Source organism: Siniperca chuatsi, linkage group LG3, assembly GCF_020085105.1.
Source record: "Siniperca chuatsi isolate FFG_IHB_CAS linkage group LG3, ASM2008510v1, whole genome shotgun sequence".
In the NCBI taxonomy this organism is placed as follows: Eukaryota; Metazoa; Chordata; class Actinopteri; order Centrarchiformes; family Sinipercidae; genus Siniperca; species Siniperca chuatsi.
The window spans coordinates 3450983-3478055 of record NC_058044.1 but is presented as its reverse complement, the minus strand read 5'-3'; the positions used below and the strand labels follow the sequence as shown (position 1 = coordinate 3478055).

Here is a 27073-nt window from a genome sequence, read left to right as displayed (position 1 = left end):
AATCAAAAACGTGTTAACTGTTTTGAATTGGTATTTTGGGACAGTTTAAAGGGTTCTTGGATTTTAGGATTAGAATATTTCCACAGACTGGAACTTTTAGAAACTTTATTTCCCCAAACCCTGATGCACCTTATCTCTTCTAACAACTGTTGGCCTGTGGACAGTTGGAGTAAAACATGTGCTTCCTCTGTAGCACAAGATGTTACTAGGTGTTTCTTTTTACCTCCAGCGATGAGCTTCAACAGGAGATTGTAACCCCCCCCCCCCCTTTGCAAGCGCCCCAATCAACCAGTAGGAGTTGCTAGTGCAGCAACAAGGACAGGATCCCTCACAGGTTTCCCATCTACAAATACAGGAAATCGTATTCCTTGGAAACCATGATCAAGCTGGGAATCAAACCCCAGTTCTTTTTGTTGATGGTGCGAAATTTACTCTTGGCTACCTGTGATTAGTAGAAAATTGAATCCTTTAGAGACATTAACTGCTGTATGAGGTTTTGGAGGTGTAAGTCACATGACGTCTTCACATGGGTTTGTGTAGGTGTAGATGCAGATGGTGGCCCTGTGAACGGGAGTGACAGCGGCGGTATGTGTTACCCGAACATGCCCATCTGTCTCCCGTGCTGGCCGGGCTGTAAGAGCTGTCAGGATGGCACCCCCTGCTGGGTGCAGGAGGCCTGGCTTCTCAGGGCTGCCGTGCTGGCTGTCCAGGGCATTTTCATGCTCCTCATCTTCGTCAGCATGCTGGTGGCCTACAGGCATCGTCGAAACCGGGTGAGTCAGGTCTTTTGGCTCAACAGGGCCACCATATGGATGGGGTTGGATAGAGGGATGACCAGGAGAGCTGTTCCAGGCATTGAGCCATGATACATTATGTCAATTTAGCTGTTTATTTAGCAGAAATGTCTTCTTCTTTTTTAAAGTCTTATGTGATTGTTAATGTAGCCTGTGATTACCCTAAACCTGACTTTCTATCTTTATGTCATTAATGCATATGACTCTAAATGTGTTGCTGATTGTGTGTCTTGTGATAAATGTTTTCTATCAGTTTTTCAATCAAAATCATTTGTATAAATCACAGATGTCACAAAAAGGGTAATTTGATCTTGGTTGTTTCTAGCGACAAAACGGATGCACGAAATGAACTGTAATCGATTGAGATCTGAAGCCCCACCCCTTTACCAAGCTATTGCATTAGCATCAGCCAGATAATATGTTTTCTGAAACATGACACTGGGCTTTTCTCTCCATATTCTAAGTCAAATGAGCATCTACTACTGTTCTAAACAGTAAACTCTGAACACTACAGTATTTTGGCACATAAAACAGTTAAAACAACACTCATATTGTTAGCATCAAACAACTACAACTCGGATTATGTTTTGCTTGCGCGCCTACAGCTAACGTAGAAAAGGTTTCAGTCGTAGTCATCTGGACACTGTTTTCAGAATCAAGACGTTTCGGCTCCCATCCGGAAGTCATTCTCAATTGTGAAAAAATGGGACGGGAACTCAGAAATTTAAGCTACTCTGTGTTACATAAGCCCCGCCCTCAGGAAGGAGTCTACCTGAGTATCTGTTGATTAGCTAGTTTCACCTGAAACTGACCTAATAGTTTCCAAGATGGCCCAGTAATCAGTAATCAGGCCTATTGTTTTCTGGCTGCTTCTACTTCATCACTGTTCAGTACCTGATTAGCATGTGATTGGCGTGACCAAGGTGCTAATACACTGTGGTAAACGTTGGGCAGATTGAATCTCAGACCACCATTTCTGTTCAAAGAGGGGTTTTCTTTTTTCACAAAAATGGCTTCCTTGACTCCTCTTTCAAACCAACTCTTCTCTCTACTTATAATCTTCACCTCGCTGTCTTCAAATGTGTGGTTTGTAGCTTTTAGATGCAAATGCACGGTGCTCTGTAATCCTGAGTTAGCGTGTCGTCTGTGCTGATAAAGTCTTTTGTGAAGTGGTTTGGTCTCACCTATGTACCGTTCTTTGCAGTTTTCCTCACTGCACTGAATGGAGTAGACTACATTGCTCTGTTTAACCTACAGCTAAGACTAATGGGTGATTTTTAAAAGCAACATAATAATTGGTTTATCTTAGTTATAATGGCATGGGTTTTCTTTATTGTTCAGTACAGTGATGGTTTTCATGGGTCCACTCAGTTCCTAGTGGACTCTCTCAGCTCTGCTCATGTGGGGCGTCATCATCATCATCACAGGTGGAAAATGATTTGCTGCTCTTTTCAACCAACTGGTGGAGCATCATGTGTTGGTGTTCTCTCTCTGTTTGGGTCAACCACATTTTGGATCGGGTCTAATTATCCTCTGGTCTCTTTCGATTCAGGTCTGACAAAAATGTAATTACGTACGTTAGGTTTGGGTAGGTTTTTTAAAGGTCAGTTGTCTGTGGTGGAATGTAACTAAATAAATTTACTCAAGTACTGTACTTAAATACAGATTTGAGGTACTTGTACTTTACCTGAGTATTTCCATTTTATGCAACTTTATACTTCTACTCCGCTACATCTCAGAGGCAAATATTGTACTTTTTACTACATTTGTCTGACGGCTTCAGTTACTTTGCAGATCACTCTCAATTTTTCACACCTTTCCTGTCCAGTGAAAACCCTGTATCTCCAGATGTTTGTGATGAGCTGAAGGATGAAGAGTTTCCTTCATGTGCTGAGAAAACTCTCCTCCTCCTGAAGCTGAATAAACTCTTTAACCCCCCCTCGGATCAGCTGGAAAACGCATCGTCACAGAGCTGAAAACAGGCTGTTTTTCTCATGAAAAGTTGACTTTTTAGAGAAACGTGGTTCTCACAGGACAGCAACGCCACAAACACGATGATCTTATAGACCATGATGCATTGCTGTAGATGAAACTACCCAACAGTATATAAAGCAGTTAAAATGAGCTCAACCTGAAACATCTGCAGCAGTAAAATGCAACACACACATTAATGCAGCAGGAATATGAATCCAGAAACATCAGATATAATAAAACACTGACAGGAGCGTTTTACTGATAATACGTACATACTTTTACTTAAGTAAGGTTTTGAATGCAGGACTTTTTTCTTGTGGTAAAGGATCTGAATAGTCCAACGTTTTTGACCTGTTAAGGCCAATAGTAGATACCTATTTAACTTAGACTATGGACAGAAAACCCCAGTATCATGTTTCAGCTTTTCAGAAAGAGCAATAAAAGACCCCTCAATGAGAAAATACATTGAAAACTAGTGGAACAGAAGATAACCAGGCAGTGGGGTGGGGACTATGATTGCCTGGGATGTGTCATAGCAATCTAAAAACGTATCATATGCTCTGGAAGATGGTCAGCAGTAATGTGCAGAATAATGTGAAAATACACTGGTACGGTCCTTTAACCTCTCAACCAGCACCACATCCTCTCATAACTTTCTAACTGTTTTTAACCTTTTTTGTCCACTTTCTCCCCCCTCAGAGGATCCGGGCGTCCGGCCTCCTGCTGCTGGAGACGATCTTGTTCGGCTCCCTGCTCCTCTACTTCCCGGTGAGTGTCTGACCGAGCCGGCCGGCTGAGAGACTCACAGATTAGAGCTCTTTACAGATCACTGCACAGCACAGCGCCATGGATTATATCATAATGGACCATTTGTGGGAGAGCGAATGGGTTGAGGGGTGTGTGTGTGTGTGTGTGCGTGTGTGGAAGTGGAAGTGGAAGTGGAAATGGGATGGGAACAGTAGGTAGTCGGCAGTTTTCATAACGTCTCTGCTCCGGTGATAGATTATCAATCAATTTTTAGATGCATTTCACCAATTAAAGAGCCGTTAACATAAGTCAGCCATGACTTTTTATCCATCTATCTGAAAGTGTCAGTCGATGTGAGCTGTTCCTGCTGACTCTGAGTGATTCAGTGTGTGTGTGTGTGTGTGTGTACTGTACTGCAGGTCATTGATCATGGATTTAGTTTAACGTGTGAACATGTTAATGAGTTCTCATGGCAGCTCTGCTCCTCTTAACTGCACAACCGGTGGGATGATTTCAAAAGATCATAAAAGTGATTATCATATAAAAAGGTTTTTTCAAATGATGTAAGTCCATATAAATGAACGTCCATTTTGATAGTTGTCATTTTTCATTTAAATTCATTCAGTTCATGAAATCCTTCACGTTTACTGGTTGCTCTGTCCCTGTGCACAGGTCAGGAAATGACTTTTCTAGTTTGTTTAGAATAAACTAAAGGAGTTGGGACTTTTTGCATGAGCAGCGGCGACTGAACACATTACAGACTGTAGATAAAACAGCCAGGGGAGTTTTGAAGGGGCAGTTTGAGGCCTGGATTTGATATTCACACCCGCTGCCATCTTGGCAGCTACAGGAGACAATCGTAAAAGCCTGAATTTGGATTTTTTAGGATTATGATCAGGATTGGGTTCAACTGAGGTGGGCAGCATGTGATCAGCTGAGACACCTGTCAATCAGGCAAACGTGCTCTGAATTTCCTCTAATTTCCGTGTTTGAAGTGAATTTACAACCAACCGCTAATGTTCTTCAAAGTTTAGTTAAAACTCGGCGCTCTGTCTATCACAACACAGTCAAACAAGCAGATAAACATTTTTTCTCTAGTCCATAAACTTGTAATATATTGTTTATTTTAAGGATTCAAAGGGTTTATTCGTCATGTGCACAAGTAATATGTGTAGTGAAATGCAGTGTGGCATAAAGACTAGTGTGAAAAATAAGAATCAGAAAAAAGAAACATGATGTCTAAAGATAAAAATTATGAATAAATTAATAAAAATGTACATGTGTCATTGTAGGCAAACTATACAATACAATGTGCACACGCTTGAGTACAATAAGGGCAATGCAAAGGATTCATTGAGTACAATGTGCGAGAGAAGGCTGAGGATACACAATATAGTGACATTGTAAGATATATATATAGCATATAGGATATATTGCAATGAGCGATGGAAGACAGGACAGTGTGGGAAATGAGCAAAATCTTTTTGGCATTTCGGGACGATGCTGTGAGAGTTTTGTTTGGAGAAATTCAAAGCGAAATTGCAGCCCACATACCTGACTGTAGTTCAGAAAGTCCCAGATGAAAGGTCGGAGTTCACTCTCTCATCTCAGCGAGGGGTCGCTGTGGTGGGGTGTCCGTCTGAACTACAAACGGGTCACCTGCTGGTGGGACTGTTTGGTGCTCACGTGGAGAAAAGCCAGTTCTGTGTAAGGTTTCTTATATATAGCTAGATTGAGATTGATCGTATTGATTAAAAGAATCAAAAAGAGCAAAGCTGGATTTCTTCTGTCGGTGTGATGTGCTCACATTCAGCCTGGGCCCTACATGCCAACATCCCTTTCCCACATTGGGGGTGCTCTGGTAAGTTTTTAGCAATTTTTCGGCTTAATACAAAGTAAAATTTTATACATCCGGTGGTGGAATATAACTAAGTATATTTACTCAAGAACTGCACTTAAGTACACATTTTAGGTACTTAGTTTTAGTCTTATTTTAGTCTCTTTGAGTCTTTTCATGTCACTTTCTACTTCCACTCCGCTACATCTGAGAGACAAATATTGTACTTTTTACTTCACTACATTTATCTGTGAGCTTTAGTTACTTGTTAGAAAATAATCAGCAGATTAATTAAAATAATCATTAGTTGCAGTCCGATACAAATAGTTAGAATTTAGCTCCACCTCAGCCAACTATAACTAGTAAAATCCTGCTTTTACATTAATGCATGTAATAATAATCTAATGATATAATATATAATAGTATAACAGTCACAGGGGACATTTTACTGTTTTGAGTACTTTTACTTTTAATACTTTAAGTACATTTTCCTGATACTACTTATATACTTTTCCTTAAGTAACATTTTCACTGCAGGACTTTTACTTGTAATGTAGTATTCTTACAGTTTGGTATTAGTACTTTTTCTTACAGTAATTAAAGGATCTGAATACTTCGTCCACCGTTGAATACATCTCTCACGTCTCTTAGGGAACAAAGGCAGCCACATTTGTAGTTAAAGCTCACGTCAGGTTATGACGTCAATGTAGGATACTTCTGCCACCAAAGTGACTCCAGCTCTGGCGTCATACTATAGATTTAGTCCTCTGTTAGTGCCCTTAAAAGGGGAAAATCGGCTAGTAAATATAAAGCGTAATAACTCCCCTTGGAAGGTTTTTCTGTGATTTGTAAAATGTTGGCAGTTCAACTAGGAGGATTAACAGCCATTCAACTGAAAAATAGATTTTCTTTTAAATCCATTATGTTGGCACCCAGTGTGAGACTTTAAAACCACTCATCTTCTTCTGTGGTGTCCTTATTTTCCAACCTGCCATTGTTTCCCTGCAGCGCTGATAAATGTGATTAGTCGGCAAAATGCCTAAAACGTTCATGTAATGTGCAAACAGTCGATTCAAAACTTTTCACATGTAAATTGTTAAAACCATCCAGATAATTAATGCTGCAGATTCTGTGTGTTAAAGGAATAGTAAACTGAGCATCTGTATTTTGACTATCAAATAGTGCCTGAAGGCTTTCAAGGTGGCTTGCTCCTTCCCCCCATTGACCCAGAGTTATAACAAAAAAAATGTAAATAAATAAAATAAAAACATCCATAGAAACTTAAACCATCCCTGCAGCATTACCCAAGTCTTCCCCTTTGATTCATTTATTCAGCAAGTTCCAAACACTCATAGTTTAACGTAACAGACAACTTGTGTGCGGCACTATCATCGCCCCCTCTCTCTGAAGCTCTGCTGGAAACAGTGTATTTAGAGAGTTAATGGGTTCAATAGTTTGGAACATACTGAACGTATGGATCAATGATGGAGATGTTCGAGCCAACCAGAGCTGCCGTCCTCCACACGGAGCAAGCTCAAACTTTTTAGAGCTACTTTCAAGGCTACAGGGAGTATTTGATGGATTTTCAGTGATGAATCTTTAAAGGAGCTTATTGTTTTAAAGAAAGAACTTATCGAACTAAAAATTATGCGGCTCTGTGAGGCTGTGCGATGCTTTGAGCTAAATGCTGATGATGCCGCTAGATTAAAAGTCAGAGGATCACCAAAGTCATTAGGCTTCATCCTCTGGGGACCATGAATGTCTGGTCAAATTTCTGTGCCAAACTCCAGGATAAGTGAAAACTTTGACCTGCTGGTAGCGCTAGAGAAAAAGTCAGGGGATCGCCAAAGTTAACCAACTGACGTCGGGCTAAACCTAAATTGCAGGAACTTAATTTTTCAATCAATCAACTAACTGGACTAACAGACCTGGGACACTTCATATGGTTGAGAAGCATCAGGCCTTTACATTTCACTGGGGTTACTGGTGTTTTTTTTGGCTCGTAGCTTTAGATTCACCAATCAGATTACTTCCTCCTCCAGTGCAGCTCCGTCTATAACCGAGACCCCAGTCTGCCTTTGAGTGCGGGCCATTTCTGCTGATTAAAACTGCCTTCCTCTGAATGTTTACTGCACATTGTCTCTGATTCTATATGTATTCACTCTGAGTAGTTTATCCTTTATGAGTGGTTTGAACACAATTATGTAAATTTGCATTCACATTTTAGGCTTTAGTTGATGCTCTTATCCAGAGTGACGGAGACTGACTGTCACAGTACAATGAGCTTTAATTCCTGGATTACAGTCATCCACTCTTCTGTTACATACTGAACAGAGACGACGGTACAACCCGTTGTTGAATGTGACTGAAAGTATTCCCATGACAAACAGGCACTTTTTGTCTATTAATGCTAAAGATATATATTGTTCATATACTGTAGGACCAAGTCATATGGTGGTAAAATTAGTGGTAATAGCAACACTACTAATGGTAGTAGTAGTCATAAAAAAAGTAGTAGTAATAGTCGTAATAGCAGCAGCAGTTGCAGTACTAGCATTCAAATCTTACTTAAGTAAAAGTACAGCATCAAAATATACTTAAAGTACCAAAAGTAAAATTACTCATTATGCAAAATGACGCATTTCAGAACAATATATATTATAACACTGGATTATAATTAGTGATGCATTAATGTGTAAATCTCACTAATGTTGCAGCTGGTAAAGGTAGAGCTAATTTTAATATACTAATTTATATACTTTATATACTGCTGGGTAGCTTAATCTATAAGAATATATCATAATCATACAGTTGAGATACACACCAACAGAAACAGTCGTCCACACTGCTGCTGTAGTTTGACTCACAGTTAGTGTCTCTCTGTCTCTGCAGGTCTTCATCATGTACTTCAAGCCGAGTACGTTCAGGTGTATTCTGCTCCGCTGGGTCCGGATGCTCGGCTTCTCCATCGTCTACGGCACAGTCACACTGAAAATGTACAGGTAGGTTGGCGTTTTATTTTACAGTAACATCCCATGACATTTCAACACAACAATAATTCCACCAACGTTTAGTTGATTGAAAACATACACTGTTATAAAACACTGTTCGGATCACAGTCTGAACTTTAAGTGATGCTTCTAGTTCATAAATCTGATCTCCTTGAAGAATATAAACCCACATTAGATCTTTAGGAAGTAGTCAGCTGGTTCATTTTATCTAATTTTATTCTGTCTTAATTGATTTTATTCTGCTTTTTGTCGCTTATTGTTTTTTAATGTCATTCTAATGATTTTCTTTGCCTATATAAAGCACTTTGCATTGCCTCTGTTTGAAATATGATATATAAATAAAGCTGCTTACCTTTTATATGTAAACAATAACAGACAAATTAGTGCTTGCAATAATAAGAAACTGTGTGTGAACATCTCATAAACCTACCGCCTGAATCTTGACCACTCACAACTGACTAAAAGATAATTAAACTACAGTTTCAAACTAAATTAAACTACTTGTTTTTGATCTTAAAGCGAGGCTATGTAACGTTTGGAAGAAGAAATCACACATTCTTCCTCGTAGAAATTAAAAGTTGAATTCTTAAGAAATAAAATGCACCCTTGCTCAATTCAATACACTCAGGGGTTTTCCTGCTGCAATCTTACTTGCTCTGATATGATCAATAGCTTATTGTTAGCTAATGTTAGCTAACTTTGCATAGATATCGCTGTGTAACTGACATTACTGACTGTCCTCTACCTGTGCTACAGGTAAACTATGTTTTAGATATGTCTCAGATAAACATTTATTTAATGATTTTATAACACTCGTAAAAAAGAAGCAAAAGAAGTAAACACACCACGGTGTGGAAAAAGTGCCGTTATCCAGTTATCATGTTCAGCAAAAGTTAAATAGTCTCACCAAAGTTAGTTCATAGTTTTCTACATTTTGTCTTCAGCAGTCACACATTGATTGATCCTTGCCTCTGCACAGGGTGCTGAAGGTGTTCCTCTCACGCACGGCCCAGAGAGTGCCCTACATGTCCAGCCTCCACCTGCTGAGGATTCTGGGGGTGATGCTGATGACGGTCAGCTGGTTCCTGTGTGCGTGGACGGTGGGTGTCCTCCAGAACCGCGACAGGAACATCCCGGTGTTCATCACAACCACCACGTCAGACGGGCAGGGGTTCAACCTGTGTTACCTGGACCGCTGGGACTACATGATGGCTGTGGGTGAGTGTCAGTGGACAAACCTTCTGAGCTGACAGATCCTTTCACTCCAACAATGCAGTTATTATCAAATTATTTTATTTAAATAAATGTGGTATGTTTATGTAATATACTAAAAAATGTTAAAGAATGGATAAAACAGTTTTTTTAAAACAACAATCAACTCAATTTGTAGATATTTTGACCTCAAATAAAGATCTATTATTACGCTAAAGCCAATGTTAACTTTGATGAAAGCAGCAATATCATTAGAGAAGAGTGTCGCAGAACTGTAAGGAAAATACAGGAGAAATCATTTCTAACCTTAAAGGATAATTCCAGTTTGTTACAATTTAGGTTCTGTTTTTGTACTTTTGGCCATCATTTCTCTCAGTAATAACAATATTGTACTCACGGAAGTAACTGCTTAGATCAGTGAAGAAGACGACTTTACTACGACAAAGTCCAATGGGCCGAGAAACATGAAGGATCAGATTATCACACTGGTTGTAAACAGGCCAACAGTTCAGTCGGATTATCTAGACACCTTTATTTTAGAGGTAAAACCAATAGGGAGCACACCTGAAATGTCAGTAATAATGCCTCATTGCACAGGAAATCTGTGTCCACATAACTACAGTAATTACGGTAAGTCAAAGTTGAACCATGAAACTATAAAAATAAGACCAAAGTTGTATAAAACAAGAATTTACCTTAAAAAATAAATTCCTCGCTGATATCAGCTGTAACTCAGACTATCTTGGATAGCAGTTTATACATTATTTAGCATTTCATCAGTATTAGATTGAGAAAAACCTAACTACTTAACTAGAACAAATTGAAAATAACTGCACTATTCATATCTGAACATGCAAGCGATCACCATTTCTTTTGTCCTTACTTTGTTCTGCCACAGCTGAGCTTCTGTTCCTGTGCTGGGGCAGCTCCCTGTGGACCACCGTCAGGCCGGTCCCCTCAGCCTTCCACGAGCCTCGCTACATGGGCATTGCCATCCACAACGAGCTGCTTCTCTCCACCATGTTTCACCTGTTCCGGTAAACAGCGAGCATTTCTCTGAACCTCTCAAATGCAAGACAGCTAACCTGAGCGATACAATACCCTCAGCAGTGTATTTGTATACGTCACAGTAAAAACCCAGTGCACCGATGTGACATGATTTTGTGTTTTCTGTCTCCCTCAGGTTCACCTTTCCCTCTCTCCATCCTGATTGGATGTTGCTGCTCTCCTTCACACACACCCATGTGACCATCACTGTGACACTCGCCCTGCTTTTCATTCCCAAGGTACTCAGCATTTTTATGTCATAGTGCCAAAGTGAATACATTTATGGGGTCAAAGTAGAAAAAAAGGTAATTAATCAAATATAAAAAAAATGGAGATTGATGAATAATCTCAATCTGTTAATGGGAAATCCGTACTCTTGAAATATTCTTGCCTTAATCCGGGTTAATTTAAATTACATTAATGTACATGTAATACCACCAGTAGTGACAACTGCCATTTCTTTATACCTTCTAAACATTCAGATGATATATGTAGACTGGAATGTATTTATAATATGTAATTTATTACATATAATGGAGTAATGGGACACAGTCAAGTGTTTTTGGCAAAGTGGAAGGAAAGTGAATGGAAGGGGAAACTTTCATCCACTCTGATTATTGCAGTTTGCCTGTCTAAGCAATGATTTTGTAATGTTGTAAATAAGAGTGTCATTGCATATTCTCAGTCATTCAAGATTAAAAGAAGTACTGTGTCAAAGGCACTTAGCTGTAATGCTCATCACACACCAAAAAACGAAATTGTTGAGTGGATGAAAAATGAAGAGATAACTTTATTTTTACATCTTAAAAAACAAATGTTTGTCCTGATGTCCTGCACCGGAGAAAAGACTGTATTGTTTGATAAATCAAAGGGGTTTATCATCATCTGTACAGACTCAGACTTACAGGCTCAGCAATACATTGTCAAACTTGTTAGCCTCAGTTGTCCCAAGGCTCTGCAGTGCAATCTAGCTAAATGCTAACATTAACATAGTGTCAGCATTCACTTCAGTTAGCATTTAACTCAGCATGCTACAGTTTAGCATGTAATTTTTAGTATTTAAGCCTGTTGACATGCATACCGTTAGCATGCTATCAAGCTAATGTTGTGGCAAGCTAATGTAATGCCATGTTAGTGTAACACTGAGGTGTGGAGCTAGGTCTGGCTATGCGAGACTAGTGTAACATGCTAACTTTTATCTTGTTGGCATAGTATGCATACATGCATGCTACGAAAAGTAAATTCTATTGGGACCATGAATATCTTTGCAAGATTTTATGCCAATCCATCCAATATTTGTGGAGAAATTTCACTGTGGACTCAAGTGTTGCAGCCCAGCCCAGCAGATCAGCAGACCTACACACATTAATTATTAATTGCATCACTACACACGATGTTGTTTTCATATGTGAAATGTTTACATATGAATTGTATGCCTGTGCGTCTTCTACAGTTTCTTCATGTGTCTAAGCCTGGGAGAGAGGAGATTGCAGCAGAGGTGTATGAAGATGAAGTGGACCTTCGGCGCTCCGGCTCGTACCTCAACAGCAGTTTTCACTCTGCTTGGAGTGAGAACAGTGTGGACCCGGATGACTTTCGGGTAAACCCTCTTGTCCACTCAGAACGATGTTATCACTTTGCATTGGGACATAATTTACAAAAGGTGGAAGAAATTCCAAAAGTCACTAAATAAGGAAAATAAATGTCTCTTAATTTCAGTTATGACCACATGTAGACTCAATTAAACAGATCTTAAATGTATTATAATTTAAATCCTAAATTTACAGTAAATACAATCAACGGTAGAATGAACATATGTTGTACTGTATAACCTTTCTACCCCCTTTATCCTTTTCGTATCCTAAACTGTGTTCTTCTTACATGAAAACGTGTCTTTTACCTTTCCTCTGACTTGTTACTCTCCATATCTTTTCCTCTCCTCAATCATTTCAACCATTTCCTTAATCCCTTCATCAATTCCTTCCCTTCTTCATATGCACCAGGATGAACTGAAGAAGTTATATGCCCAGTTAGAAGTCCACAAGACCAAGAAGATGACCGCAAACAACCCTCATCTGTCAAAGAAGCGTAGTTCTCGATGTGCATTTGGGAGATCCATTATTAGACGCATTGCTGAGATCCCAGAAACCATGAGCCGACAGTGCAGCCGCGAGGAGAAAGATGGATCCTTCCACAGTAGGAGTGGGAGTAGAAGTGCAAATCAGCAGTCTTTCAGGAGGGCCCCAGACACTGTCAGTATTAGTTACAAAAGCTCAATGAAATCACCATCCATGCGCAAGTCCCAAAGTGATCATCACTCTGTCAGGGGAAGAGACTCTTCCTTGCATGACTCCATGTTAAAGGCCAATGCTGTGAAGAGATCTTCCCGGAAATCTGAGACAGATTCCTTGGATATTCCACCAGTGGTCTGTAAATCAGCGAGTGCCCAAAATCTGACGATTGATATCAATTTCCTGCATCCTGATCACACCAGGCTTCATAAGTCCTGGAGTCTAACCTCCACTACCGCCCATTCTATGGAGAACATACCAAAGGTTAACAGAACCAGCACAGTGCTGACAAGGTCAAGGCAGAGCATTTCCATTAGTGACCAGACCAGAAGTGCTCTCCAGTCAGAGTCATTTGACAAGACTGAGGTCTGTCCTTGGGATGTAGAGAAAGAACAATCAGCGGACAAGAACCAGAAGCATGTCACCTACGCAAACTCTGAGGATGGTGAGGAAAAAAGGCCACCATCTCCACAGGCACTTATCTGTCCCTGGGACCATTTACCACGTGTAGAAAATAATCCTTCAGAGGACAAGGGAATACAAGGTGAAACTGAGTCCCCCAAACCACAGGTCCTTGTGTCTGCAAGTGCACCAGGCACTCCAAGACCAAAGTTCACAAAAGATCAACGTGTCTTCTCCTTCCGCACCACCACCAGTACGTGGCTCTCTGTGAAATCCATTATGGGATCCATGGATGCGGGAAGCAAGTCCAGTAAGGATGGAAGTTTACATAAAGAGGATTCTGTTTCACAAAAAAGTCAGGAAAGTGCTTCCACAACACCAAGATCACGGACATCTAGTAGACGTCCAAGCATGGAAAAGAGGTCACTGCAGAAAAGAAGTATGACAACGGATGGAAAACCATGCCTTGTGAAGCAGAATGCTATCAGACTGTCCTCTGGGGATTCTTCGGACAGAAGCCCAAGAAGGCTTATGATCGTAAAATCTGCCGTCTACCCTTGGGACACGGATGATATGCAAAAAGATGGCACTTGTGAAAATGTGTTTTTATCAAGGCAGAACAGCAAACGTAGTAGTATAAGTTCTTGGGAAACTGCCAGCAGCTGTAGAACTCCTTCAACTCACAGAAGAGGTAGTAATCGAATTACACCAGTCCGTAATATTTCCTATGCAGATGTGTGTCCATGGGATGGAACTGGTACTTTCCAGGAAGGAGAGGGACCAAAGAAGCAGCAGAGCATTAAAGCAGACGTCTGCCCTTGGGAATCGCAGGTATCTGAACCATGTAATGTATGTCCATGGGAATCTCAAGAGCAAGGGTCTGCAAGAAGACAAGGAAGCGGTCGTGGTGACGCGAGGCCACGGGAATCTCAAGAGCAAGGGAATGCAAGAAGACAAGGAAGTGGTCGTGATGTTGCGAGTCCACGGGAATCTCAAGAGCAAGGGAATGCAAGAAGACAAGGAAGTGGTCGTGATGTTGCGAGTCCACGGGACTCTCAAGAGCAAGGCAATGTGAGAAGACAAGGAAGTGCCCATGGTAATGTGTGTCCTTGGGAATCGCAGGATATTCCCATTATTTATTATACTAACCTGTCCAGAGATTCACAGACACAACAGTCTTTGAAACGTGCAGCAGACATATGTCCCTGGGAGACTTCAGAAACTCCCCAACCTTCAATAAAGCAAGATAATGAATATGCTAATGTTTGTCCTTGGGATGTTCAGGACAAGGCTGATGTTGTATATGAAAATCTAAATCCTTTGGAGACCAAGGGAACGCTGGCAGTGCCCCTTCAACAAGAAGTTATGAAACATGCCGTCCATCCCAGTGCATCAAAAGAAAGTTTAAGTAATGAGCAACAATACCAAGTAAAATCACCTGCCCTGCATGTGGGCAGACAAGTGACCAAGACAACAGAAAGTTGTCCATGGGATTTCCCTGATCCCCCTAAAATCATGGAAAACATTTGTCCATGGGAAGAGAGGGACACAGAGCCAACAAATACAGACTCAACTTCACAAATGACCATTAAGGTAGATATTTGTCCCTGGGAGACTGGACATCAGGACAAACCAGAAGACTCACAAAAAAGACTCTCGTCTTTGAAGGCTGCTTCCGTACAGACTGAAGGGAAAGACAGCCCAAGAGTAAACGTATGTCCCTGGGAAACTGAGCCCCCTGAAAAAACTTCAGCTACCAAGATGGTGTCACAAGGACTGGAAAGACCGGCAGATGTTTGTCCATGGGATAGTAGCAAACCAGAATCAGGAAAGCCAGAGACCCCAAAAACATCAGAGAGTCATATAAGGCAAGACACAGCTCATGCAAATGTTTGTCCATGGGATACAGAGGAAGCAAGGGCAGTCAAAACTGAAGTATCAAAAGCATCAGAGAAAACACAAGAAAATCCCAAACAAGATGTTTGTCCATGGGAAACAGAAGCCCCAAAAGTTTTGAAAAAGCAAGATAGTGCACTGGCAGATGTTTGTCCATGGGAAACAGAATCCCCAAAAGTTCAGAAAAAGCAAGATGGTGCACTGGCAGATGTTTGTCCATGGGAAACAGAAGCCCCAAAAGTTCTGAAAAAGCAAGATAGTGCACTGGCAGATGTTTGTCCATGGGAAACAGAATCCCCAAAAGTTCTGAAAAAGCAAGATGGTGCACTGGCAGATGTTTGTCCATGGGAAACAGAAGCCCCAAAAGTTCTGAAAAAGCAAGATAGTGCACTGGCAGATGTTTGTCCATGGGAAACAGAAGAGCCAAGAGTTCTCAAAAAGCAAGATAGTGCACTGGCAGATGTTTGTCCATGGGAAACAGAAGAGCCAGGAGTTGTCAAAAGGCAAGACAGCACTGGAGCAGACATTTGTCCCTGGGAATCTAAGGATCCACAAACCTCAACCGAAAACAAAGTTGATATTCCCAACAGTGACAAAGATGACATCACAGAGAACCAGGGGCCACTCATTGTTGAAGAGACAACGGCAGATATCAGCACAGAGCAGATAGATGAGTCTAAAGAAAACTTAGCCCTGGGCCGGCGTGATGCTTTGTGTCCCTGGGATATGGTAAGGAGCAGATCTGGTTCATTCACAGACAATGCCTCTGATGTTTTTACATGGGAGTCTGAGAATATTCCTGAAGAAGATGAAGAGGACGATGCAGAATGTGCTGCTGAAGCTCTTGTATTCCCACCTGATTTGTGACCTAAATCTAGCCAGCATTTGCTTTGACTTTTGACCCCTCTCACTAAAACAAGGGGAATGTGAACTCTATCAAACCATTTTGGTGGTACCGTGTTGAAGGGGAACTTTGTTTTTAACTTCCCCAGCTCCACAGGGAGGTCAGAGTGCAGGGTCAGCTCACGAACACCTCTCCTGCAGCTGGCAAAGATGAGAGCCCTTTCTGTTGGACAATTACTTGGGCTACTCAAAGACAGAACTTGTTATTTCAGGTTGGACTATCCACTTGGGCCATGCTGCTGTCTGACTAAGAAGCCTGTAGTAGATACTTGATGAGCTGGACACAATAGGTTGTGCAAACCTGACTTAAAATACATTTTCTTTTAACTGGAGCACATATTGCATACTCATTATGTCCCTAATCAATCCAACTACAGACAGACATTTCTTGGCTGATGGAAGGGCATCTATGGCATTTAGATGAAGTCCCTTTTCTTCCTGCTTCTACCCCCCATTTTAAATTAAAATGTTTTTGTGTCTTTGTATGTTTTTAGGTGATACATTCACATATTTGCCATGTATGTACAGTATGTTGGACCCATGGCTGGGGTGAATGATGTTACAAAACCTGAACTTAACAAGTCCACAGTGCTCGCAATCACACATATAGCACAGGAAACTAACAGATAGAACACTAAGCTTAATTAGCATACACCAGATAAATTCAGTCTAACTTTGTTCTTTTGTGGAAATGATATTTTCAAAGTAGAAGAAAGTGTTAAGTGTAAAACAGTGCCGCTAGAACTACAATGGATGTCAAATTACATTTCTTTTTCAATCAAGTATTAATGATTGATAAAACTATGCATACCTGTTTGCTTAAGTGACTGATTTCATGACTAAAGGCCAATGATTAATATAACTCTCTCACTTTTGATTCAGTCATAATTATGGGAAAAATAACATTCCACCACTTAAAGTAACTATGCCAAAAATTGCATAAATCACCATAAACTGGAGTGAAAAGCTGTATAATCCTTTTATATCTGAGCATTTAGAAAGTGATGTCAATGCCTTTTATGTGGATGCAGTGCACTGGACACCAGTTTCATTAAGATGGGACAACGAGATTAAACATTAAAAACATGCTGTGAAAAATCCATTCTTTTTAAATGTTTGGTAAATCAATTTGTACCGGACATTTATGTTGCAGCTAACCTGACCTGCTTCCAGATTTACTCAATCTAAGTGCTGCAAATAATGTGAATTATGGAGGTGAGGCCTCAGTTTCAATGAAAATGGGGCTGCTCCTATCTATTGAATAATTGCTAGTTAAGGTTTTGGTCAACTACAAAAGTTTTGGTCAGGGTTCTTTATCCAGATAATGATATTAGTAATTATAGTCATTGCTGAAAAAAGTCACATCTTTGGCACCACATTAATATTCATAAATATTCTATGAAGTCTTTGAAAGGAACTAGATTATAAGAGATTCTTCTGCATGAATCCATTGATATGCAGACAACCGGTAATACTAGAGAAATAATGAGACCAATTTTTATATTCAATCAACTTATGGATTAGTCAAAGATGTCTTATGACTATTAGATGTCTTTATTATTAGCTAATCATTTCTTTACATCAAGTGTGGCCCTACATTTCATGTCTGACATTAGTGAGTACTATTATAAAAAGTTCAGACTCATTACTCTTGAGTTTCAGATACAAACGATTGCAACGTTTTAAAAGCAGTATTATGTTGGAAAACGTTTTACGGTGAATAAAACTTACAATATTAATAGTTTTCTGTATTGATGTAATTAAGTCACATGTCTATGCCAGAAATCTGTCTGTGAAATCAGGTGTCAGTTTTTCAGCATTTCTGCTAGTTTTTAATTCAGTGATCTTATTGTTAAACACTGCGCCAAGTTTTTTGCCAATGGAGTGACCTAGTTTTGTGAGCAGTGTTGCATGTTAGTGTGTTTTTGAATGAGCGTTCTGTAATTTGTTGTCACGTAAAAAAAAAATCTAATATTGTTGTAACACATTCCTTGATTTGCATAGAGAAACAGCCTATGTTTTGTTTTCAATTTTATATGCAATATCTTCTATGAAAGATTATTCTGATAAAGAAAAATCCTCTGAAATCTACTGGTGTAAAGAGAAGCAGATGGGACACTTTATTTTTGTATTTCCTGAGGTCAACATGCAGCATATTCATCAGAGAAATAAACCATACCATTTCTGGAGATCTGTACATTTTATTTATTTATTTTTTTTACATGAACACATTAAGTTAGTCTCCTTTAAAAAAAAAGAAAAAAGAAAATGTGTGAAACAAATCTGAGTCATGGTGAAATCTGAAGTCATGAAAAGAGCTGTTATTATTTTCCAGACTGTTATTGATAATAATTCGTCGTAGGGAAAGAAGCAGCTTTATTGGCTACAGGACACAGTGGTTTGTTCATCCTAAAACTCACCTGCTGCTTCCACCGTTTCAACAGCCAACAGCATTTAGAGATAAGAGCCTTCAAAGGAAGCCTGGTTTCCTGCCAAAGTGGACAAACTAACCAGCCACAGCCATATTTTAAACAGCATTTGGCCCATGACTGCAAATAATGTCCTACTGTGGTTTGATGAAAAGAGCAGCGCCACCTGGTGGCCTATTTGTTCCATTGAACCGCCTCTGGTTTGGGAACTTCATAGTCGAGGGCCTCAAACTCTTGTCCTGGCTTCAGCTCTGGACCAGGAATCATGACAGTCTGAAAGAGTAAGAGGAGCAAATGAGTATCATTTGTAAGCAGAGTCAAATTTTAGTCAAATAAACTGAAATCAACACATAATACAAACAGATAACAAATCTCTCAAGTGCCATCTATTCCATACTTTTGTTCCAAGGGGAATTTACCTTCAGGACCAAGATGGGAAAACCAATTTGCGATATTCAAAACAGTGGAAAGGCACTGGAAAACAACTTACTTCAACAACACTGTAAAAGAATCATCCTAGTGTGATTGAATAGTTTGCTCCTGCATTCCCTTATTGTTTTATAATCACTATAAATGGTTTCCCAGATTATATTTACCTTAGTTGTTTTTAAATTAAATACTTGGAACACAGTTTACCAGTTACTGCCCCCAAACACGAGAGCAGCTTTAAAACCTGGTTTTCATTTCTGTTTAAATTCATGGACTGCCGGCTGCCGTCCTGCTTTCATTTGTCAGTTGGCTTGACAGATTGTGATTGACAGGTGGCGGAGCCTAAAATAACCACAAAGAATTTGTCTGGTGAAACTGATTGTAAGAGATCCGTAGTATTATACATGTAAGAACTGCATGGTATTTTAAAATGAATGAAAATTTGAAAATATAAAAAGAAAACCTCCGTGAAATGAATCACTTCGGCCATTTCAGGAACAAGACAATTCATATACAATGAAACATCCCATAAGTTTAATATTTTTGGAGACACACACCAGAATTACATAAATCTAATTCCCCTTGTTTTCTTATTGTAAATGAAAGGAGGGAGGAAACATTCTGCTTTGTGATCACATTAACAACAAGCTCCTTATTGTTACACAAACTAACTATGAGAACACTTCTGAAAACCCCTTCCAGGCAACATTACTGCTCCATCTGTCTGGTATATCTGAGACACAGCAGGGGCTGACTCACATATTTAAGATGATTAGATTCTACGTTTTGCAGTGATGCGTTTAACACAAGTCAACTTCAATTCCAGCCTTACACTGTGAAGAGTGGCGCAGACACTGAACACGACCTATCAGGTAATCAGAATTCAACAGGGCTTTGTTCATAATTTACTGATGCTGACTGACACACGCTTGTTATTGAGGAAACTTGTACCATATCAGAATAAACTTTAGGCAACACATCTCCAGATCATTTAAATTCCATGCAACAGTGATTCATGTGCAAAGGCCACAACATCACATTCCTGCATGTAACCAAAATATTTACATATGATGGAGATATGCTAGTTAATGAAATAGTTGCGGAGGAGAAATGTGGTTTAATCCTGCATCCACACTGTGAGCAACACAATCAGGTCAGCAGGAGTCCTCTCAGTCCAGAGCTTAGCGATCAGGAAACTCAGACTGATATTTGAATGCTCAAACCTGTTGACCAAGGAACATCAGCTCTTTATGGTTAAATAGCCCCCCAAATGACAAAAAAAAACAACAACATATTTTCTCACTTACCTCTAGTGGCATCTATCTATGTAGATAGATCTGGTTTTATTTGTCCAGGTTTTGAGATATCTGTGTCTGAGATTTCTGCCTCAACCCCAACACAACAGAGGTTTTGGTTTGCAACTGAACTCAAAGCAACTGAAAATTACATCTTTCCATTATCAATATCGCTTTTACTCTGGATAGCCCACAGACCATACTGTCAACACTTTTCACTGAAACGACTTTCTACCATTTAAATAGTCCATATGAAAACTGTTGTGTGTTCTGTGGATTATCCAGAGTAGCTTGGACATTGTTAATTGAAAGAGATGTTGCTGTCTGGGTTTTAAATGTAATCAATTCAATGATGAGAGAATCATACATTTTATTAGGGTAAAGGCAGGAATCTCAGAGATAAATGTCTCCAGATCTGGACAAATCAAATAAGCCCCCCCCCCCACTTCTCTACTAATGTGATCTAGTTTTGGAGATAACACTTTCTCTGTGAAATGTGTCACTAGTCTCTGAGGTCTATGGCAATATTCTTGTCAAAAAGGAACTAAACCGTCTTTAATCCCAAATCAAGGTCCCCCTTACAAGCTTTTTTTTCCTGGAGCTTTCAACCTCCAGCAGATGGAGTTTGCTCAGTTGTCATGGAGATGGATTTGTTGACTCAGTAGCTGTTGTGATTTCATCCATAAAAAGTGTTATAAATGAAAGCTAGTAAATGGAGTTGGGATTGTTTTGTCAAAATACTATTTCTGACTAAGTCAAGAATGAACTTTTGGCTTATATGATGTTTCAATAGACACTTTTCTGCTGTGCGATACATGTATGATAACGCTATTGAACTGTGATTACCTATCATGTTGTAATAAAAACAATATTCATGTAGAGACACATTTAAAACAGGTTATACATGCTTTTCCTACATACATAAAAGTTACTCCCTTATTGATGTCTTTTTCACACAGAATTAGAGTGTAAGATAATACATTTTTCACCATTGGTTGCTGTTTGGGCAAGTTTATTAGGTCCAGCTACCTAAAACTAATCCAGTAAAGAAAATATAAGATAAAATATAAGAAAATGATACTGAAACGCTTGAGACACTAAAACATACCCCACCGACCTTGTTCATGTGGTCATTAAAGTGAAGTATGAGCTGGCCAGTTATTAAAGGTTTTTAATCTCCCTTTGACAGGAAGTGTGCCTTGGACCGCTGCCTTTTTCTTACTAAAAGATATATAAAAGATGTTGTCAGCCGGTGCAGAGTAGAGGGTCACCTTAATAACTGGGTCTTTGGCAGGAGCCCAGGATGGCACTATTTTTCCGTGTAACCTCCATCGGCCGTAGGGGTTGACGAGGTGTCGTTCTATGACCAGGTACTCCAACACGTCCTTTGGCTGCTCCTCGCTGCCCAGCATCAGCCTCCCGAAGCGGTCGTAGATGGCCAGAGTCTGCAGGACAAGCAGACGTGAAAGATGATTCAATCAGTCATCTAAATCCTGACTGTAATCTTTAAACCCAGGTGCAAACCCCAAAGCTGCTCTTGAATTTCAGCCCTGCAATTAACTGTGTGCAACGTAGATACATTACATAAAAATGTTTTCAGGTTTTAGGTACTTATGCTCAAAACTGTACTTGAGCTTTGGCAGCACGTGGGTAAGAAACACTGACAACAGCAGCTTTATTAATGATATTTGAAAAAAAATCCTGGAAAATACGGGAAAAATTAACACACACTTCAAAAAAAAGCTCTGCACACAAATAATTCATACTCATTTCATGATTGAACTTTATTGGAGTTGAATACAGTCCATAACACGAGTCGTACCTGTTTGGAGTGCATGCGGACCGTCACCTGGCCGTACAGGTTGCCTTTGGTGACCATGTCGGGGCAGCGGGCGTGGACCACTTTGGGCGGCTCCAGGGACTCTACAAACCTCCAGCGGATCGTCTTGTAGCGGTTCCCCCTCGTCATCTCCTGAACACAGAACACAGGAGTAAAAACTGTAAATTGGGGATTTGATGAAACTGAATTAGCGAACAACTTCAGCAACGTTCAGAAGAAGAACTTACAGGATAACACCTTTCTGTCACCAAGGAGTGAAGTTTCTCCTTGTTGAAACTGCAAAACAAACAGCAGGTATCAATCTTCCTCTCTAAACCTTACGGCACAGATTTTTAAGGGTAACACGCTGCATTACTGTACATCAGGCTCAGCTTCCTGTCAATCACCTCATACGCAGCTAGAAAATAACCCCTCATTTTGCTTTCGCAGGGAGAGCAGTTAATTTCAAGTCAATTTTTAAACATAAAGTTTGTATTTTAAATAAAAAATTTGTTCAAATTAAAAGTTCTATTTATAAAAAGACATGTTACTGCATCTGTACATGACTGTGGAAATGTTATTTTATGATATTTGTGGAAAATGTGCTGTTTTTTTGTTTTGTTTTTTAACAAAGAACAAAAACAAAGTTAAAGAAATGTACAGAATGAATTTAATAATTGATAGACAAAAATATTTACTTTCAACTGCAGCTCACGGTCTTCATCAGCGGACAGAGTTTGCCAAATTTACTCAGCTTTAATCAGACTGAGCAAACTCCACCCACCGATTAAGACCATGAGATGCAGTTGAAAGCTTCAGAAAATCCTAGTAAGTGTATTTGAATTTAAAAAAATTAACCGTCAAATATTAAACGAACCTGGCTCTGTTTGTAAGGACTTAAAAAAAATGTCCTAAATGGAGAAAATAAAGTATCAGACAGTTTGATCTCAGTAAACGGGCAACATGACTGTACATCAGCTCTGCAGTGTATTGTGAGATCTTTTCTGAGAACCAGCTAATTCATTCTTAATGTAACTAGAACAAAAGTTGTTTAGCTTAATTTGTCAACAATGCAAAGGATCTTTCTTCATTCGAGTGCTTTCCCACTTTGGAGCAGAGCCGAAGGCAGCATGAGTCTATCTCTCACTTCTATAACAAATGTCTCACTGTAATATTCAGCATCCCTCCCTGACTATGAGGCTGAGACGAGCAGTGTCAGCTGGCCGAGTGAGGTGACAGACATGAGTTCATTTTCTTACTGTGTCAGGGAGTTGTGAGCCTCAATAAAGATTTCTTGAGCTCGCTCTGCAAAATCCTTCGTTTGGAACTCAGAGTCGTGCTCTTTGATTTTACGAATCCTGTTAGAAAAAAACATAAAAAAAAATTTAAAAAAGACATTCAGCTTTCTCATATTTAGTGTAAAGTTTATCATCTTAAGATGTTTTGGATCTGATTAAATGAAACAGCTGTGATAAGGTGGTAAGAAAGAGGTGTCCTCTTTCTCAAAGACACGGCCACACCAAACTCAATTCTTTCCTACAAGATCCGGATACGTTTGACAAAAAAAACCATCAGTACAAGAACAACACAGCGACTTAGAGAAACAATCTTACGCTAGCTGTGAGGCAGCGCTCTGTCTTATCTGTTCTGTTCGTTGCTTCAGGCCTTCTTTAGACAGACTGGAAAGACGAGCGTCACCCTCTGGAGGGATGTAGGGGTCAAAGATTCCCGCTGGAAAAGACAGCAGACAGGACTGATCAATCAGTATGTACCCTCCAACCAGGAAAGATATTGCAAAATAAATAGTTTCAATGCACAAATGCCATCTGATTGATGAGAAGTAGCTCCACACTTTTGGGTTGTGAACTGGCATTTATTATAAAACACAACAACAGCAGCCCTGTTGTTGAGGTTTGAGGACAAATGTGCTGGTGTTGAATTTATCTCACTACTAATACACCACTTTCTTTACCCAAATGATTACTGGATACCTGAGTTTCTGTACCAATTACTAAAACAATAAGTTTTTCTGTATCATCCAGTAATAAATATTAACATCTTTTTCTATGAAACCCTTTTTTTAAATTTAACACAGACGACACGCTAACTCAGGATTGCAGAGCGCCGTGCATTTGCATCTAAAAGCTACAAACCGAACATTTGAAGACAGCGAGGTGAAGATTCGAAGTAGAGAGAAGAGTTGGTTTGAAAGAGGAGTCAAAGAAGCCATTTTTGTGAAAAAAGAAAACCCCTCTTTGAACAGAAATGGTAGTCTGAGATTCAATCTGCCCAAAGTTTACCACAGTGTATCAGCACCTTGGTCATGTCAATCATATGCTAATCAGGTACTTAACAGTGATGAGGGAGGTGCAGCCAGAAAACAATAGGCCTGATTACTGATTACTGGGCCATCATGGAAACAATTAGGTCAGTTTCAGGTGAAACTAGCTAATCAACAGATACTCAGGTAGACTCCTTCCTGAGGGCGGGGCTTAAGTAACACAGAGTAGCTTAAATTTCTGAGTTCTCAGTCCATTTTCACAATTGAGAATGACTTCCGGATGGGAGCCGAAACGTCTTGATTCTGAAAACAGTGTCCAGATGACTACGACTGAAACCTTTTCTACGATGGAACACTCCTGGACGAATGAGGGACTACACCGTCCTAACACAAGAAGCCAAAGCTGTACAAGAGGCCTCCTTCCAGACCGCTGAATCCCTCAGGCCCTGATATTTTCCAGCGAGTCAGATAGAATAATTAAAACAATGAAGTGAAAACAAAATGGTAATTCAGTCTGATTATCAGGCTAAATGTGACAAAATTATTATTTAAATCAGAAAGAGTCTGATAAACACACTTTGGTCTGCACCGAAAAGGTTTTGAGGTTAAATACCCAGCTCTACTGGTTACCTGTTAAAAGTCACTGGTAGTTATGGTAAACTTACCAATCACCATCGTTCTATCCCTCCAAAGTCTGATATGTTGTTTTTTATAACTATATCAGAGTGTTAATAAACCAACCAAACCAAACATAATTTCCCACGCTATCTCTGACACTTTGCCCTTGCAGTCTCAACATTCAACCATTTGAAACTAGTCCCACAACAGCAATAATTTCATGTATGCCTGTCAATAAACATTATTACCAGTGCAGGCGATGTTGATGGGCCTCTCAAAGTACTGCTGTCTGAAGACAATGCCTGCTGCTCGGGCCTTGGCCTCCGTGTTCTCTTCCCTCTTCCCCTTCAGCCCCACTGCCGGAGGGATAAAGTACCGCTTCTTGGTCCGGACCGGCAGGAAAAGTGGGACGGGATGCCGCACATCCAGAGACGCCTCTGCATTCTGAGAGGAGGAGGACAAATAAGTGTTTTACCATCAGAGCTGTTTTCAAAGTTAGTTTATCAATCTCCAATCCATGGGCCACTTTATTAAGTACACCTGGACAATCTAATGCAATCTAATACAACAGCTCTGCCATGAATTCTACTTTTTTACAAAGTTTATACATTTTTATTTTCTTGGTGACTCTGTCAGCTACTTTGTTTATTATTGAGCTCATAGTTAACGTTAGTGGTGGTGTTGTACATTACACTGAAAGGTGTTTCTAATATTTTGACTCCCCCTCCCATGTATGTAAATGGGGTGGACAAAATATTAGAAACACACATGCAATCCAGCAGAACACCACCACCCACTCTTAAGGATGAGATAACAAAGTCAAACATTTGACTGTTAAATTTTAAAATGTGTTTGACTCAGTACATGTCATAATTTAGATTTACCATGAGTTATTCCCAACATTTCATCATTTTTTTTTCCTGGTGTATCTACGCGGAGGTTAATATACAATCAATGGTCCTGAGAGTTAGCTAACGTTAGCTAAGCTAGCCTCGTAAGGACTACGTGCAGTGTAACGTGTTCATAACAGGCGAAACAAACGAGCTGCTTCTTCGACATATTAACTGTCTGCGTGTAATAAAGTAAAATGTTATTAAATGTCTCAGTACCTTCAAACTGCTACATGTTGCTCTGTGAAGAGCCACCAGCGTCCTCTTCATGGGCATCGCCATCTTGCCACCGTTTCTATTAAAATAAAAAAAGAACTTCCGGTTTCCGCTTTCAAAATAAAACTTTATTTTAAGCTGTCAACATAACACGCGAGCTTCCGGTGCTCATGATACACTAAAGAACAAAACTGATGGATGTACGAAAGATAAACAGCATCTTTTCCATTAGTAGGGCAATATGTAATCAAAAAGGTTAACTGATTTATACACAGTGTCAAATTTAGCATTTTACAATTATTTCTTTGGTTTGTTTATTAGTTTCTTCTTTATGTCTGTTCTTTTGTCTGTTGTATTTTATAACTTACATTTGAACTGACATTTTGAACAAAACAAAACCTTCTTCAGCTCTTCTTTGACGCAATGAGAGAAGGGACTCCAGGTCACACATATCTATACAATGTCAAGTATAATAACAACAATGAAGTCCAAGACTTATTTTCATTGTGGTCCTTGATGTAAGGACAGCATTACCGTATTATTATCAACTGGTAGACCTGTATTATAGTGTATTATATATTATGTATGTATTATATTTGATTTGCTTAGTACTTCTATTCCTGTGTGCACTGACGTGATAGTGAGCTGCTGTAACAAAGGAGTTTCCCCTCGGGGATCAATAAAGTATTTCTGATTCTGATTTTGAGCATTGGTGCAGGAGTCCAGCTGCCTAGGCAACATCACCAATCAAATCCGTACAATAAATACAATATATATCATCAACAATAAAATCACTCCAAATCAAGACATCAGAACAAAAAATAATATAAAAGAAGTTTCAGATTTTCCACTTCAACTTCCTGCTCAATTTATCAAAACACTTCTCAGTGCTTGGACTTCATCTTCAACTTCTTTCAGGAATTTCACTTCAACTCCACTTAGCTTACACTTAAATTGACACTTCAACTTTCAGTATTTCAGC

The 27073-nt window shown here is 39.6% G+C and overlaps 2 protein-coding genes across 3 annotated transcripts in view; one reads left to right on the top strand and one right to left on the bottom strand.

The window, feature by feature from the left end:
* gpr179 (G protein-coupled receptor 179) overlaps positions 1 to 18303 on the top strand; it is a 28696-nt gene extending 10393 nt beyond the window's left edge. The window contains exons 4-12 of one of the 2 annotated variants that reach the window (XM_044189538.1): positions 541 to 773; positions 3468 to 3536; positions 8245 to 8354; positions 9343 to 9581; positions 10474 to 10612; positions 10759 to 10861; positions 12076 to 12222; positions 12626 to 15341; positions 15468 to 18303. In XM_044189538.1, coding sequence (XP_044045473.1) covers positions 541 to 773; positions 3468 to 3536; positions 8245 to 8354; positions 9343 to 9581; positions 10474 to 10612; positions 10759 to 10861; positions 12076 to 12222; positions 12626 to 15341; positions 15468 to 16078 — 4367 coding nt within the window. In that variant the 3' untranslated portion in view covers positions 16079 to 18303. Of the gene's footprint in view, positions 1 to 540; positions 774 to 3467; positions 3537 to 8244; positions 8355 to 9342; positions 9582 to 10473; positions 10613 to 10758; positions 10862 to 12075; positions 12223 to 12625 lie in introns of both variants that reach the window. The other variant, XM_044189537.1, reaches the window with a different exon arrangement.
* A 6-nt stretch (positions 18304 to 18309) lies between these two features.
* Positions 18310 to 26221, bottom strand: mrpl45 (mitochondrial ribosomal protein L45). The gene is made up of 8 exons (XM_044189539.1): positions 26095 to 26221; positions 25234 to 25429; positions 23700 to 23817; positions 23346 to 23444; positions 22335 to 22383; positions 22090 to 22239; positions 21539 to 21712; positions 18310 to 18816 (listed from the first exon to the last, which is right to left on the bottom strand). The coding sequence occupies exons 1-8, from the start codon at positions 26155 to 26157 to the stop codon at positions 18718 to 18720; spliced, it is 948 nt and encodes a 315-aa protein (XP_044045474.1). The 5' UTR covers positions 26158 to 26221; the 3' UTR covers positions 18310 to 18717.
* Between the last annotated feature and the right edge of the window lie 852 nt (positions 26222 to 27073).